The following is an 18,092-nucleotide window of genomic DNA, read 5'->3' on the forward strand; positions in this document are numbered from 1 at the left end:
ACGTCCAGTTCTTTGCAACATCACTGTTGTCTCATATTTTCTCCACGTTTTGGTGATTGTCTTCACTGTGTTCAATAGTATATCCAATGCTGTGGAAATTTTTTTGTAGCCTTCTCCTGACTGATACCTTTCAATTATGAGATGCTTTTGATCCTTTGTAAGCTCTCTGCAAACCATTGCTTTTGCTGTAGCAGGCAACTGAGTAAATATCAGGAAAATCCTACGAGGACAGCTGAACTTTATTTGGTGTTAATCAGAGTCTCTTTAATTGATGGCAGATGTGTACCCAAGAAGACTAAATGCTCTAATTAAATCAAAAGGTGCTTCAACAAAGTATTAGTTTAAGGGTGTGCACATACAGCAAAGTATTAGTTTAAGGGTGTGCACACTTATGAAACCAGCGTATTGTACGTTTTTTATTTTTTTTATATTTTTCCCCTAACATATTTGTTTGTTTTTGAATTGAATTGTACAGGTTATAGTCACATTAAAGGTGGCAAAAGTTTTGAAATAATTTATTGTGGCCTCATTTTTTATACCACAAAAACCTGGCATTTTAACAGAGGTGTGTAAACTTTTTATATCCACTGCATGTATGTGAGTAGGAGTAAGGTGTCCTAAGCAAAGCCAGGGCATACTGAGCATGCCTACATCTGCCTACAGGGACATTAACAGGGGGTTCCTCCTCCGAGTCCTCCTGTGACTGTAGCTGTGGTGACCTAGGCACTGGTGGGGTACTGTGTATCCCTTCCATTTACTGATCCTGCTGCAGCTGTTTCCACAGGATCAGATTGTGTAGTATAGCACATATTGTGAACATATGTGCACATGTAGCAGAAGAGTACTGCAGGGCTCCCTCAGATATATCGAGGCACTGGAACCATGACTTCAGAAGCAAAAACACATAATCTATGATGTTCCTAGTTTGTGTGTGTGCCTCATTATGGTGTTCTTCCATGGGTATGTATGCATTTTTGATGGGTGTCATCATCCATGGTTCCAGGGCGTAGCCAGCATCCCCCAGTAAATGGCCATGTGGAATGTCCCCCTAGCAAACATCTGGTACAGCTGTGATACATGCCAGATATGGGAGTTGTGATAACTGCCAGGGCTGCTAACACACACATTCAGGATAATCCCTTGGACATTGCACATGACCTGCTAGTTGATGGAGTGTTACCCCTTGCAGTTGACATAGATTCTACCCTCCTTACTGGGTGGTGCCTTGATGTGGACATGAGTGCAATCAATGGCACTCAGTACTTCAGGGTAGTGTGCTACATGGTAGAAGTGTTGCATATTGCTGGCCCTTGCCTCAGTGGTGAGGGGACAAGATATGGGCTCACTAACATGTGGTAGCATGGCATCCAGGGACTGGTGGGTTATCCTGGATGCAGATGCCTGTGAGACTCCCATCATGTCCCCATTTGGTCTTTGGAAAGTGCCTATAGCTAGTATCCTAAGGGTTACACATACCTTATTGGCTCTGGGTCTGAGTTGAGGGTGGCAGAGCTCAGTGAGTTCTTGTAGGAGGTTCCTGTCCAACCTGTAGTGCTCTACAATCTCCAGCTTGTAGCCGCTGGAAGGTTACCCTGGGCCTGAATACTCTTCTCCTTCTGTCGAGGTCTATTGTCAGCAGCACCAACAGCAATGACTTCAGCATCTAGCACATACAGATGTAGCAGATCTGCAACAGCCCCTAGCAGAATCTCAGTTAGAATTACCAAGTCTGTACTCCAGTGGTTCAGAGTATTGGGGAAAATTCAAAATGTAGGGTGTATGCATACTTTATACAGCTCTGCTGTAGGTGCAGCATATGTGATTGGCTAACCATGATGCATTCCACCTGCCTACAATATAATTAACATCATTTAATGGCTCTATTTCAGTGTGCAACATCACTCACAGTGCCTCTTAGTGCAGCATAGCTTATACAAAGGTCAGAATTTCTAATTGAATGCATCTGGTTTTAAGAACACTCCCAGCCAAGCGGAACACCATGTAAACATGCACCAAAGCTTAAAAGAGCTTAGAAGTGAGAGGACACACCTTCCTGATGTTAGCCACATTCTGTGTAAACATCAACATGGTCTAAGAGCCAACACGAAGAGCCTATGCGGACATGATTACTCCTTTCTGCTACTCAATAACTCCACCTCATTTGCATACAGATCCATGCTGACAGCCTGGAAACTACACACTTCCTAGCCCTATCACCTCAGCAACAGCAGCAATGCACCACTATAGGGACCCCATGCAAGGTCCTATGATACATTTCTATCACATAATATAAAATTCTTTTTTTTCCCTATTTTTGTTTCTATTAAGCATGTTTGTGCACTGTGGCACAAAGCGCAAACATGCTGAGATTATTAAAATAAAAATTATTAATTTAACTTATTCCCTTTAATCTGTCTGCCATACCAAATAATAGTTTTGGTCATATGTGTATGTGGTATTACATTTTCAAGGGATTTATGTCCACATTTCTACAGTTTTATGCCCCCTTTTGTCTGTCTAGACTCCTGTACATGGAATTTTTCCGTGTAAACTATGGACACTGACACAACGTCTGAACAGATGTCTTTCTACTTATTGGATCGCTTGACCTGCCTCATTTGCATGAGATTCACCTGCTTATGAGGGGATTTGAATGCCACAGAATTTTCAATGTGTTTGCACGTGTGTGCGCGCCACTCAGCAGTGTTTACTGAATCTTAATATGTTCGCATCTGTGTAAGCATTGCAGTGTGATGCCTACATTAAAAAATATGTAGGCTTTATTAAATTCCCCCCAAATGTCTTTTGAATATGAGCAGAAAAAAAAATGTTGGATGCAAAATAGCATAATAATGCTAAATACACTTATGGATCGCTACAGGAAGCCACATAGCTTGTTCTATACATTCCAGAAACAGTCTGACAAAACACATTATGGATTTTGGTAATTCATCCTCAATCTGTGCTATTTAGCTTCTTGCAGATATTGAGACATTACAGTAGGCAGAGGCTCCCACTTCAGCTTTCTATATCCCTGTTTCACTTCTGCTCAAAAGTTTAATCACTTTGACATGCTATGATACTCTTTTGTGATCTTTGGTCATTCTTAGCCTTGTTTTTTCTGGGCAGGCATCAGAATATGTATCACTTCTAGTACTTTTTATTTTTTTGTATGTGCCTCCCTCTTCATCTCTATATAGTTTCACCTCTCACTCCCAACACAGATTCAAATGCTGCTGTGAAACAAATGGTGATCCCACTGGATGATGAATTGTGTTAAGTACACCAAAGTCAAGATGGCAAATGTTATTTTTCAATAGGCAGACTCTGTTAGGACAATTTCACTTAAATTTATCCAGATGCAGTTCAGTACTCTAGTTCAGGGTCATTTCACACCAGATTATATTCTGGATATCATGAACAGGGCCACAGTCATTCCCACACACACACACACACACACTATATATATATATATATATATATATATATATATATATATATATAGACAACGTAGGAAAGCTGGGAGGTTAGCCTAGTGCTTATCTATTAACCCGCTGACCTACATTACATATCTTTCACAGTGGGAGGCTTGAAACATTCTTCAATGAAATTCACATTGGCCCAGGGAAAATATTCAATTTTTAGACAGCAAGTGTCAGAAATGAATACTGCAAGCACACTCAAAAAATAACTTGCTTATTCCTATAAAATGTTAACATTTGCAATTGTGGGCCAGGATCGCACTTCATCGTAACTCCCGAAAGTATTCACTCTACACGATCTGATACAGAAGTAGGATAGCTGAAAGGAACAGGAAGCCCATACTAAAGAGGTTTGGTTAACCAGCCTGTACTTCAAATCCTTCCTGCTACTCCCAATTTTGGGGATTTTGCTTTTCTTACAGCTAAAATACCAGTGCAGCTGCCCAAATAGCTGTCATGTTGGCGTCTAGGGCATCTGACTGGTGGCAATTTTAATAAAGTCTGCTTCTGGGTAAAATAGGAGAAATATGAATGGCATGCTAGTTGTGGGGGGGGGGGGAAGGCAAACCTTTCCAGCATCCCAAGGCAGAGAGATTTACCCCTTGTAGCTACTTACTTACATCTATGAAATCCACGGCCATAACATTTTGAAGAATGGGGAAGTTCCTTGCTGTGACCAGTGTGCAATTTCTCTCAAATGTGCATCGTCAAACAGCTGTTCATCACACAAATGTAATACTTCTGTGATCCTCATCATTAATCAAGTCTATCATTTGTTTTAACGTATGGACCTATACAATGGGGCAAAACCTGCAAGTGCACAAGGAATGCCACAAGGTAGTGTATAGCTAAGTGCAGAATAATGTAGGAATATATTAATCTGTAACACATTACACAACACTTTTCAAGACTAGATTTAGCACAAAGAGAATATTAACATAAATCAGTAACCTAAGAAAGAAATGCAATGATAAGACATGCAGTGAGCATTAGAACACAATGGAGGTGATGAATCAATGAATAATGGCATACTGTGGGTCCACGGTGAGAGTCGGTGCTCTTGTGAAGGCTAGAAGATCCATGGTTCTGTCATAATATTGCCAATGACAAAGGGATCATATCATACTTGCATTAAGAGAGGTGGCCAACCTAACTGGCCTTTCTAATTGTGGTGTGGCTTAACACACAGTTCAATGTACTGAATCTGCTAGTCATTACTATCAGTTATATAGCCTCAGGTTGGATTTCATCCAGACAAGACAGCGTAGTGTAGGCCGCCCATCAAGAAGACGATACTCCCCCAATTTGAGGTTGACTAATACATATCAATGTGGAACTCTACAAGGCACACAGATACCACTTGTCTGATCTGACAGAGAAATGCTGGCATGAAATCCTATGATGCACATTGCATATTCAGGGAGATAGCCAAAGTGTTTTGGTATACACCAAATAACTACTGGTGTGGAGCACAGTATAACTATAAGAAAAGTGAGCTAGCAGGCTGAGCAGTAAGGAAATGCAATGCATCTACACAATCCATAGATGTTAACTTTGTCTTTGGCATTCCCTTTCATGAAGGGGGAAACAAAAAGCAAATAGCAGGTTAGGATGGATTCAGAGCACCAGCAACGCAACGGCTAGGGTGATGAACAGATGCAACTGAACAAAGTAACCAACAGCTTCACATTACACTAGGTATGTGTACATGCCATTAATCCATAGCTAAGCATAGGATAAAAATGCATAAAACAAGCAGTACAAAAGACAGAGTGAACATGGAATATTTTTCCCTATACGTATACATCCACACATAACAGACAGGAAGAATATATAACACAATGAACTATGCAGCAATAAGCAGATAATGACACTGACTGTAACAACATTTGCTGTTAATCCTTTACTGCATAAAAACACTCAACAAGCATATGAACACTCCAGATAGCCACACATAACTGTATAGCATTCAACCTTATAGCACTTATGATGTGACTTACCTTATAGTCTTGCACTTATATTACCGTCTGTGGGGGGCTACTGGGTGACAAATAAAGAAAAGTTTCCAACAGGGAATGCCTGACATTTCATTGTGGTCTATGGATCATGGCAGTATAATATTAATTATTTAAAAAGGGACTGGACTACCCATGAAGGCTTGCTTGCATCCTCATTTGCATATTTTGCACACAGAAACACATAAGATGTCTTTGTGACTTGCAGCATTCATATCTGTGACAGTAACCATGGTGCAACACCCTGCCCCTAGTCTAAATTGTTTTGCAAGAATCTAACCCATCCATTATTTTGTCTTTGTAGTTACAATGCACAGTTTCATATTGGATCTATTTCTCAGTTACTTAAATGGATTTCAGACTATTCACCTTCCACTGATTGTGTTGATAAAGGCTACATAATGTGTATATTTAAGTCTTTTTCTAAGATGAAGTAGTTTAAGTACCTTATTAAATTAAAGTTAAATTTTACCCCCTAACTTGACCGAAAAGAAGTACTCAGTACAGCAGTTAACAAAAAAAAAAAAACAAAACCACAAAAAACAAACAAAAAAAAAAAACTGCACGAGTGGTGACAATTTTGGGGTAAGAGGGTACAAATATTAGACTCACTAAAACTGCTTGTTAGGCAGATCTCATTGCTTCTCTCTCTGTTTAACATATATACAAGTACTAATCTTCCTTCACACTGTACAGAGCCATGTGACTGAAACTGATTTTGAATAATAAGTACAAAATAATAGTTTTATGATTCTTTTTTTTTTTTTTTGCAGATTCTGATCTTACCGGTCCTGGTGATTCCACTTGTTCCAATGTGAAATTCTCATAAAGAGTAGGACTGATCTTCTTTGGCAATGGAGGTGGTCTGGCACTCTTCACATGTCCCGAAAAGCCACTGATAACGATACCTTGAAAAAGATCATACCTCCATCAGCGATGTAGGTTACACATAGGAACTAAGACTGTAGGTCTTAAACATCACTATATATACATATCAAAGTGAGGTGATCCAAGAGGAGAAACAGCAAAAAAGATAATGCATTGTCGCAGAGACATTCCACTACAAATGGACTAGAATATTTGGGCGATAATGTATGACTGGTTGATCCCTGTCTGGCATGATTTAATCATTAGGGTGAAGCCTGAGTGTTCAAATTAGTAAGCCAGCCATCAGTAAATCAGCATTACTTTCACACAGCTTACCTTTTTAAATAATGGTACTGTATGTGGAAAATTCTTGGTTGAGTAGTTCTTTTCCATTGTCTTCCATGACTGGAGATGGCCTTCTTGTATATTGCACGTTTTGGGCATGTTGATGCACACAAGGCAATATGCAGTTTGTGTCTTTTTTTGTCTTTTTGGGAATAAAGACTGCACGATGTCCTGTTTATATTAGGACACTTGCTCACTCCTGACATCCCAGCTGTTTGTAAACAGCTTTTTTAATCTCAGAAATTGGGATTTTTTTTTATAGTTTTTGGGAAGGGTGGATGTTTGCCTTCAACCCTGTTGATGGTCTGTTTTTTTTCCACTTAGTGGAGCAGAGAAGATGGCATCTGTAGATTTTGTTTATAATAGCTACTGTCACCCAGACTTATTCAAGTGGGTAATGCTGGATTTACAATGGACATGCTGATAGGTTTGGCCAATTAGCATGTACATTTTAGAATATTAACAATTTTGCATTGTATAATCGATGACAATTCTAGGATATTACCTAGCCAGTTATACCAAACTTCTGTTTTGAAAAGTCTCTCTCTAAACCAAGTCACTGAGATACTAGGTAAGATGTATTCTGCATTCACATAAAAATGTAAAAGTAAATGTAAATGTCAAAACACATTCTTTGTTTTTTAATCTACAATTTTAAGTTTGAAAAAATGTAAAGTATGTAGAATAACACGTAACCTTTTTAACAAAAAAAAACTCATTAAAACTGCACTGTATATTTTTACAAGGTTTAGTGTACACTATTCCTGCATTTATTGCATTAATCTTGCAAAAGTTTAGCATGTAAAACAAAAGTTACATATAACAGTGTTTAGAGTGTCACTTGGTGCATTATGTCAAAAATGACACTGATGATCATCTACATTACATGTACATATCCTATAAAACCAAAAACTGCTCAGGAGGCAGTAAAATGGTAACATGGACAACTACAACATTCACTGATACACTGTCTTATGTTAAGGTAGCTATATAGCAGGATTCAAATGTACTGCATTGTTACTCTATGATTATTTGTTAATTTAACTTTATACTGCTAATGCATTTAGGATATAAAATCTTACTGTTCTGTCCACCTTTTGATAGCAGCTAACAATAGGCTAGGAACAAGTAACTCTACTAAAAGTATAAATGTTCTAATGTTGTTCATTAGGGTATTGTTTCAAGAAAGATGTGCTTGGAAGAACAGAGGACTGCATTCAATATTAGAAATATGGCATGCAAGGTACTGCAGAATAAAGCATGAATAATAAACAAGAAATAATTAACCCAACAAGTAGTTGCAAACTCCTTTGTATCGCAGAGCTGTACTGCTGACTAGTGCATGGCAAATACTATTTTGCTCCCGCCACATGAGCATGTGCACGCGCGCACACACACACACACACACACACACACACACACACACACACACACACACACACACACACACACACACACACACACATGCACACGCACACGCACACACACACACACACACACACACACACACACACACACACACACACACACACACACACACACACTCACACATACGCATGCAGACACACACACACACACACACACACACACACACACACACACACACACACACACACACATACACATACCTTGCTCAGTTGAGCAGCAAAATGATAATACAAAGATGATTAAAATGGCAATTGTGCAAGGATGACAGATGTTTGTGAAGTATTTCATACTGGAAAGGATGATTTTAATGGTAGAGCAGAAAGACAAACATGAAGAAGCTCCAGTCTTCACAATGTTAATTAGCAGTTTCTCTATTATTAGTACATTCTCTGTTATATAAAGAGGGTACAGAAGACTGCATAGGCATCAGTTTTACTTGTGCATGAATAGACAGAAAAATGTGGGCCCTTGATGAACTAGAATTATTTTGGAGGCAATTACCTTTCATTTGTGCAAGTATAGGTAGGATAGAAACAAAGCTGTGCATCTGCAGTTCAGGAAAGAACTAACCGTACACCTAAAAGATGCATATATCTCTACCTGCTTTACAGAGAAAGAGAAATCTCCATTTCCCAGCAATACTCCTCTGTCTTGTTCCAGTAATCACACATAAGCCACAACTCCTAAAGATTTTTAATCACATAACTGGGACTTCTCTCCCATTGTAAATATACACAATTAACTTATCCTTTGTTTTCCTGTAGTAGCAGTACGAGTAGTAGTAGTAGTAGTAGTAGTAGTAGTAGCAATAGTAGTACTAGTAGTAGTAGTACTAGTAGTAGTAGCAGAATTAGTACTAGTAGAAGTAGTAGCAGTAGTAGTAGTAGTAGTACTAGTACTAGTAATAGTAGCAGAATTAGTACTAGTAGAAGTAGTAGCAGAATTAGTACTAGTAGAAGTAGTAGCAGTAGTAGTAGTAGTACTAGTAGTAGTAGCAGAATTAGTACTAGTAGAAGTAGTAGCAGTACTAGTAGTAGTAGCAGCAACATTAGTACTAGTAGAATCAGTAGCAGTAGTAGTACTAGTAGTAGTAGTAGTAGTACTAGTAGTAGTAGTAGTAGTAGTAGTAGTACTAGTAGTAGTAATACTAGTAGTAGTAGCAGAATTAGTACTAGTAGAAGCAGTAGCAGTAGGAGTACTAGTAGTAGTAGCACAGTAACACCTTCTGCTCCAATTAATTGACTGCACCCACTCCACAAATCACTAAGTCCTTTTCAGCTTTACTCGCTTCATTCAAAACTTTCTACTCCCTATTCGCTTCTCAGGCCGTACTTCTCTTTCATCTGATGACTCCGATTTCTCAACTGTAGGAACATTTCTGTACAGGTGTTAATGTATTTACATGAATCCTTGGTAATTTGAATAGTTTTATTTTTAATTTTTTCACAATTTGCATGCTTCCAGGAGACCATCAGATAGCCAGCTGCACCATTTTTGCTTTGTGTTCATTATACTTACCCCTGAGTCTGGGACCATACAAATGGTGGGCTTATTTTAGACTGCTCGTCAACAGAAGATTTTAGCCTTTGCAAAAACTAAGTAACCAAATGTGCAGACTTTGAAATAGTGTATTCAAATCTTTTGCTTGTACTTTTTATGCTTTCTGCACCCATGTTGTGGCCGAAAAGAGTCCAAGAACTAGCCCACCAATTTAGTTAACAAAGAATAACTAAATAACTAATAACTAAAGAAAGAAAGAAAGAAAAATAACTATAAGCGAACAAATATCACATTTGAGCCTGTGGATCACTATCAGAAGTCAGTGAGTTTTCTATGAGGGTGTATTATTGAAACAAATAAGGGTACTAACACCACCACCTTCCTAAAACCTATTGATCTTAATATAACTGGCTGTGTGTTGCAGAGAATTGGATCCCTGACTATGACTCAGGCAAATGGAGTTCATTTAGAGGACCCAGCCAGACAGTGAGGGATAGAAACGAAGTGGTGTGGATCACTTACCTCTCCTAGGAGTAGAAAGTGTTGTGTGTATTTTGGGGATGCACTAAGCAATGTGATCTCCCTTGTAGAGACAGAAGAGACCACTGATCTTGCTGTGGGGATGGGCACTTATGTGAAAATGAAGGAACATCATCCACTGATGATCCACTGATACCTATCCCTAGTGCCTATCTGGATGCATGCTGGTCAGGGCTGGAGAGAAAACAGGAAAATGCAAACTACCCCTATTGGCTATCTAGATGATTGTTCCTGTTGAGTATACTCTTGCCCATGTGGTGCAGAAAGAATGGATTGATTAGCTGGAGAAGGCTGATGGTCAACAGACCGAAGGTTCCAAGTTTAAAAATAACTTACAGATCTTAATATAAGACATTCTGTACCCATAACTGTTCTTATAACTCCATAGTACAAGAAGTACAAATGAGAATTCTTTGGCTATTATGATACCAAAATCATTATAATGAGCCACTGAAGTTAAAGTTTCATTTGTTAGTGTATAATGGTATTCCTTGTTTTAAAATCAAAATGCAAAGCTCTACTTTTTTATATTGAATACCACGTTATTTTCAACTGACCAAGTTGTTAACAGATCAAAGTGCTTCTTCAGAACAACATGACTTTTTATTCTTGATATAGGAAATGCAAGCTTGGTGTTATTAGCAAACATGCCAAATAAACACAGGAAAAATAACGGGCATTTATAACAAGAACATGTTAAACAAAAATGAATCTAATGTTGATTTCTGAAGAATACTCCAAATAGTTTTCTTAGGGACAGACAAAGTGGTTAGAAAGTCAATTTAATATTCATTTAATAATAAACGGATTTATATTATAAATCATGAGTTGCTTAATAATTGCCTTATGGGGTATGCCATCAAATGCCTTGGACAAGTCCAAAAAATTGGATCCATCATCTATATATAAGATGTGGGTGATACATGAATATTTGTTTGTTTGTGTCTTTCGGCTTATAAATGCAGAACATTGGTGTTACAGGAACAGCTACCAATTAAAGCGTTTTGATTTATGTCTATGATATTACACCACCGGGTAATAACTTTAATAACACTCAAACACCTTTGCCAGTACAGTTGCCACACTTATTTGTCAGTGATCAGCTCGATTGCTACACTTTCCACATTTAAGAAAGAACAGCAATAGTGGCTTTCTCATAACGTGGCATGCAACTGTTTCCTGTACATGGCTGAAACAGCCAAAGATTAACCAGAATAATATAGTGCTACTCAGAAACAAATGAGGTGCGTCATCTGGACCTAGTGCACTATGAGATTTCACATTGTCAAACCTTACTTGACAATATCATAACTAATGTTTGGACAAATCGAGCTACTATTAATAACTGGAGACACATTTGGGATGTCAGACATAATTAGAAATGCATAAAATATCTGCTTTCCAGCAATGCCATTCTATTGTAATTAAGATGCATTAAAGATATGGTGAAAGTGTCACATGTTTTACTATTATCCAAAGTCTTACTTGCCAGGTATAATTCATATTTACATTCTATTATCCAAAGTCTTATTTGCAAGATATAATTCATAGTTACATTTACTTTTCTTAATGCATTTGTTAACAGATGAGTTACTGTTTTCAACTTTACTTTAAGGGCCATGAAACTGATAACTTCTGTACCTTTTCCATAATCTCTTGCTCCTAAAATAAAGGTTGTCAATAGAAAAGAACTACCAAACAGGCTTATTTTAAAATTATTTACTGTTGTTTAGCAGTACTTTCTTGACTGTTGCAGATGTGATTCTACTGTAAAAGTCCATCCAAATTTCCTTACATGAACTTTTGGACCACTCTGCAAACTTTAAAGCCAAGATATATATACCTCTCTCTCTGTATTTATGTTTATACTCTCTCTCTCTCTTTATATATATGTATATATATATATATATATATACATATATATATATATATATATATATATATATATATATATATATATATATATATTTACATTGTTATCTGCACAACAGAACTTTTGTAATTTTATTACTTAATCACTTTTATTTTTTTTACATGGAAGAATTGATCAACACTCATTATCAAAAAATGCAATGTTTCCTAAAATAATGTTTAGAATGTTGTAGTCCGTAGTAAAAAATGTAACATTTTGTTTATATCGCCCATTTGCCAGGCCAGCTATGACAGCTTTGTCATGTAACCATGATGATATAAACACATCTCAATCTGCTAAAAGTGAATTAAAATTCCCCAAGATTAAGTCATCAACAGTCAAAATTAATTATAAGAGATTTTGAAAAAGTCCTCTACCTGATTAATATTCAGGCCTGGGCATCTATAAAAGCTTATACTTAACCGGTCTGCATTTATGGATAAGGTAACACAAATACCTTCACACTTATTGCTACTAAAATAGTGATGAATACAAACTCAGTGTGATGTGGATAGAATATCTCCACCATCATGATGATTCCTAAAATTATCAAAACATTGGTACCAGGTGGAGGAATAGGTAGGTTAGCAGGAGTGTATCATATTCTAGTCACAAATAAGTAGCCTGAAGTTATGCTCAAAACCAAGGTACCTTGTGAAATATTGAAAAACTACTAGCTTGGCATACTTTTTACATTGCAGACATACAAGAAGGGATAAAAAAAAATCACAGATGGAAAGAGTGAAATGTCTTCTTCATGCAAGCTCCACAATATCTTCTACCACTGAATGCATATTCTGTACTAAAGCTAACCTTTATTTAAACTAGTGGTAATAATAATATTGCTATATTTTACAGGAGCTCCATGTAGTCTTAATTCATGTATGATATCTTGTAACTTGTGTTCTGGAAGAACTTTAATATTTTCTCTTTCTGTTATTGGGAGCAAGTTACACACATTGCATACTATTTAAATGGGTTACTGGTGAATCTGACTGTATTGTAGTTTGTGTCATATTTGAAAAATCTCCCACAATGCAGAACTACTACATGTAATGGAAACCTGCATTTCTAGGAGTGTGTAATGAGATTCTGAAAAATTCTATAGTAATGAAGTTAAATGAATCTCAATGCACATTCTTAATGCAGTGCAATCTTTGTTGAGATCCTGGCACTCTTGGCAAAGTCCACCTGGGACCATCTGGTACACATGCTCCACTTGTACATCAGCACACATACTTGCAGGCATTGAGCCTGCTTGCAGTGTCAGTACTGACATATAGATGGAGCTGTATATTCCAGATGCAAAGATATACAACAATGCCACATGCGTAATGAAAGTGAGAATGCATGCAAGAAAGGTACCATGGCTGTCAGACATGTATTCTCACTGTACTTACAATGGGATGGGCATTCTGGGAGTTGACTTTCTTGGGGCACAGTGTTTATGACATTGCCTTATAAACCAGGAAGAGGTCACATTTAAATAACCTATAAAAAATAATATAGCAACAGTTTGGGAAGCCTTATGAATACCTATGATTTTTCTAGTAAGGAATCACTGTACCTCTTCTTTCACATGGTTTGCCTGAATGCTACATAATATAGCATTATATTCAGTAGTATGTCAGGTTAGGGAGGTGTAAAGAAGTGTAATAATTCCCTTGGGGAGACTAGACATGTCCTGCTGAATTTCTTACTTTGACAGACTAGTTTAAATTGCTGTCATTTTCCCTAAATGTTTAATGATGGTGCATTTTTTTAAAGATTTAATTATTTGTTTTGTAATCATAATTTATGTTCTTTGTTGTCATGTCTAATGATGTCACATTTACTGGCATTAACGGTGAGTCCATTATTACAGTATTAGTTGTGCATTTTTTGTACACCATCTTGTGGAAATTCAGCATCTTTTTGAAGTAATTATGCAATCCAATTTACAATCGACATATTCTGTTATTCATAACCCATATTCAAATTTTAGATGAGGCTTGACAGAAATGAAAACAACTGGAAATATAAAAGACCACAAACCTTTCCTTATCCTTCATAGTAGCTACCACCAAAATCGAAAGAAGCTAAAACTAGTAGTTAAAAAAAAAATAATGTCTATTAAATGCACAACTAAAATTATTTTGGAAGACTATGAAAGACATTGCCAGCCTGGATGACCTCTTTCCCCTTAGTGGTGAAACTTGTGTTGATACACACACACACACACACACACACACACACACACACACACACACACACACACACACACACACACACACACACACAAAACAATACAGTAAGTTGCCATCTGAGTATATCATAGTCCAATTCCCCTAGCTCTTATCCACCCGAGCACTACTTTATCTTTTACATTAGTACCTCTTGTACAGACAATACATGAGCATTTTGAAAAAAAATGCCACAATAAGGTATCATCCTGATCCATGTGCAATACACTCTACCTTCCTACATAAGTCTGGTTCAATTTGCTGCTAATCAAACTCTGGTCACCTGGGCCACAGAAAGTGCTCTATCTCTCTGTGGCATGGAGTCAGGCATAATGTAGTTACACTTCAATTGTCCAGTTAGTCTAGTTTTCTACATCTACAGGTTTCATGTTTACTGCTCACTAACTTGGGACAACCCTGGAGTTCAAATTTGTCTTTCTTATGGTGGTCACTCTTGCAGATGTGGCAGAAAGTAATTTTTTTGTAGGTGAACCTATTGGACATTGGTGAACAGATTATCTGCATCTTCCTTTTTTTAAACCTCATTTATTTTGCACTTTTCTAACTGCTCTGAAGGCTTAGATTAAGGCAGAACAATTCTGAATGTCAGACATCTTTGAATATGTAACTGAATATTTTGTACTAGTCCAGATACGTGACAGAATTTGAAAAGAATGCATTTGAAGCTGACACAAGATTTGTGGAAAGAACATTATTTCTAATTGTAGGTATATGACAAATGAAAGTGAGAAAGGAGTGGACATATAATTTCATCTGCATAGTAATAGAAAGGGCACATGACAAGAATCCTTGGGCCACTCCTTTTTTATAAGGACTAATTGCATCATTTGTAACAGTAGGATGTATTTAATATATGCCCATAAAATGTTTATACTTCCTATTTACTGTTAATTAGAGAGATAGTCAGAGAAATGCCATGTCAGTCCCAAACTGTCTGCATGGTAAATAGCTTTTGGAATTAGATTTGTGACATCTGAGAAGTGTACTATAGAAGAATTGTGCTTGTCAGTGTTTCATCTTTAATCTCCCTATAACTAATTTGTTGTAGTCCATGACCTCTATTTGATGGTTGCACAACCACTGAGTTAAGAATATTTAAGTGAGGAGTGTATGGGCAGTTAACTTTGTTTTAGTAATGATCTGAATTTTTTGTTTCACTGCTTTGCATTTTGATTTGAGTATTGTGGCATAATTTAATATGTATATATATATATATGTATATATATATATATATATATATATATATATATATATATATATATATATACATGTGTGTGTGTCTATATGGATCCCTATCAGATTAATGAAGTTTCAAAACATCCAAATTCATATGGTCGGGACCATATGATTGAAGTTTGGAAACTTGGAACGTTCTGAATGGAGTTTGTGGTACAGCTTGGAATGGGAAACTTGCCCTTTTCTGCAATGTAGATTTTTTTTGTTTTTTATTTTTATTCTGTTAATGTTTGAAGTTCCAAAACTTTGATCATATGTTCTCAGCCATATGAATTTTGAAGTTCCGGAACTTCGATTATCTGACATAGATCCATATATATGGATGTATAAGATTTAATGTAAATCACCCAAACCAACCAGAAAAGGTTGAAAACAACAGCATGAAAAATCTAACTCACTATTTCTTCCCTATATAAATATATATATATATATATATATATATATATATATATATATATATATATATATATATATATATATCCATATATAGCTATAAAGTCGAAACTGAAAACCATGAAAACTCAGAAGTGCGAAATTCAAAATCTCGCACACAGGAGATTTTGAATTAGTGCTTCTACTCACACACACACACACACACACACACACACACACACACACACACCTTCTTCCCCATACACAAACACAAGCTCTCTACTACATAAAAGCAGGGGAGCAAGCCACCCTCCATCCCCCATGTGGGGGGCTGCAACCCCCACACCCCCCTACTTAAATATTCTAACTCCGAGGTCACACTACATACAAACACACACAAAATACCACCACACAAGCTACATTCTCCTCGCACACACACATCACAGCAACAAAGCACACTAACACACACCACAGCCCCTACCCAAAACCCTTAACAAATAAACACTTACCTGAATCTACAACCACAGTGAAACACCAGAAGCACTAATTCAAAATCTCCGGTGTGCGAGGTTTTGAATTTTGCGCTTCTGAGGTCTCGTTGTTTTCAGGATTCCACTTTATGCGTTCGAAATGCTGAATTTCGGTATTTCAGTATTTCGAGCTTCTAAAGTGAATCCATATATATATATATATATATATATATATATATATATATATATATATATACATATAATATATCTATATGGATATATGGATCTACTTTAAAAAATGAGGATTAGAACACCGATGTTCATTTTTGCAAGACTGAAAATACTGAAACCTGACATACCTGAACTCTGAAGCTTTCCCGGGGTAAGTAAACACTTGCCCAACATGCCCTTTTCTCCACTGTAGTGCAATCCCGGAGTTGGTATATATGGGGGGGTGTGGGGGCATAGTCCCCCCAGTGTGGGTTTTAATTACTTCAGTGTGTATATAGTTTAAGTTTGGGCAAGTGCTTACTTAGAGAAAGCTTCGGCATTCGGGTAAGTCAGGTTTCGGTATTTTCAGTCTCGTGAAAATGAACGTCAGTGTTTTGATCTTCAGTTTGAGTATAGTTATAAATGTTGACATTTCAAAATGTTGACACTCACAACACTAACACCAAAATACAAACAGCTCATAATGTTGCCACATCAAAATGCAGGTACTCAAAATAAAGACAAAGCCCTCATTAGATTGGCAGCAGAAAAAAAAAGCAGGCAAACACTGCATTTCTCTGATCTATATCTCTCAACCTCTTAGCACAAGAAACCTGTAAAAATCTAAAAATAATAAAGGTACAAGGGCCTAAAATAGGGACAAATTTTAAATATTGCTATAATAAACTTATAAAGTCATTATAGCATGCATTTTTTGAAGGATGAGAAGCCTGAAACCTGAATGGTCTGAAACCTGAATGTCTGTCATTATTTAGTGACTTCAATCTCCAGTGATTTGACAGCAAACTACAAATTTTCTAAGAAACAGACTAAAAATATGAGACAAAAATCTGATCAATTCACTCTAAAAATACACTAAAATGAAAAAAAAAACTAAACGATACAAATACCATACAACTTGGTTTGTCTGAATAGCAATAGTGTTATGGAAAGGGTTAGGTTTAGCAAGCATTACTAATGTGAGCAGGGGGCTTTTACATGGGGTAGTTTTGGACAGCATTACAGTTATTCTGACATAAAAGAGGGACATGTTGTTATGGAGATGTACATAGCAATGAAGATGGAAATGGCGACATGTCAAGTAATACACAGACAATATTTTATATGTATATTATTTCTTCCTTTATTTCCTTTCTTATCTTTGGTGATCTCGCATTACATTTAACCTGTCCATGTTGTTGTCATATTTGCAGTCTACAGGTATTTTGGATTGCACAAAACATTGTATTTGTAACACTACTGTACCTTTGGCTGTGGGTGATAATCCACTATTCACTTTTCCATTTGAAGGCTGTTTTGCCTCAGGAGAAATCTGAAGAAAAGTGGTCTCATTCAATGCCCGAGATACCCTTCTCTGTGTTTCCTGTAAGAATATACAATGATAATTATATATTATATTAAACATTTGACAGTAAAAGGAAAACAAACTGCTTACTATTTCTGGAATGTGG

The 18,092-nt window shown here is 36.8% G+C and overlaps 1 protein-coding gene across 1 annotated transcript in view; it reads right to left on the bottom strand.

Annotated features, from left to right (window-relative positions):
* The window catches only part of LOC122795737 (dedicator of cytokinesis protein 1-like), a 2,411,902-nt gene that overhangs the window by 48,363 nt on the left and 2,345,447 nt on the right, over positions 1–18,092 (bottom strand). The window contains exons 21-22 of the mRNA XM_044064047.1: positions 17,887–18,004; positions 6,284–6,405 (exon numbers count right to left, since the gene is read on the bottom strand). Of these exons, the coding sequence (XP_043919982.1) occupies positions 6,284–6,405; positions 17,887–18,004 (240 nt within the window). The remainder of the gene's footprint in view (positions 1–6,283; positions 6,406–17,886; positions 18,005–18,092) is intronic.

Source organism: Protopterus annectens, chromosome 2.part2 (genome assembly GCF_019279795.1).
Source record: "Protopterus annectens isolate FY-2018-M chromosome 2.part2, PAN1.0, whole genome shotgun sequence".
In the NCBI taxonomy this organism is placed as follows: Eukaryota; Metazoa; Chordata; order Ceratodontiformes; family Protopteridae; genus Protopterus; species Protopterus annectens.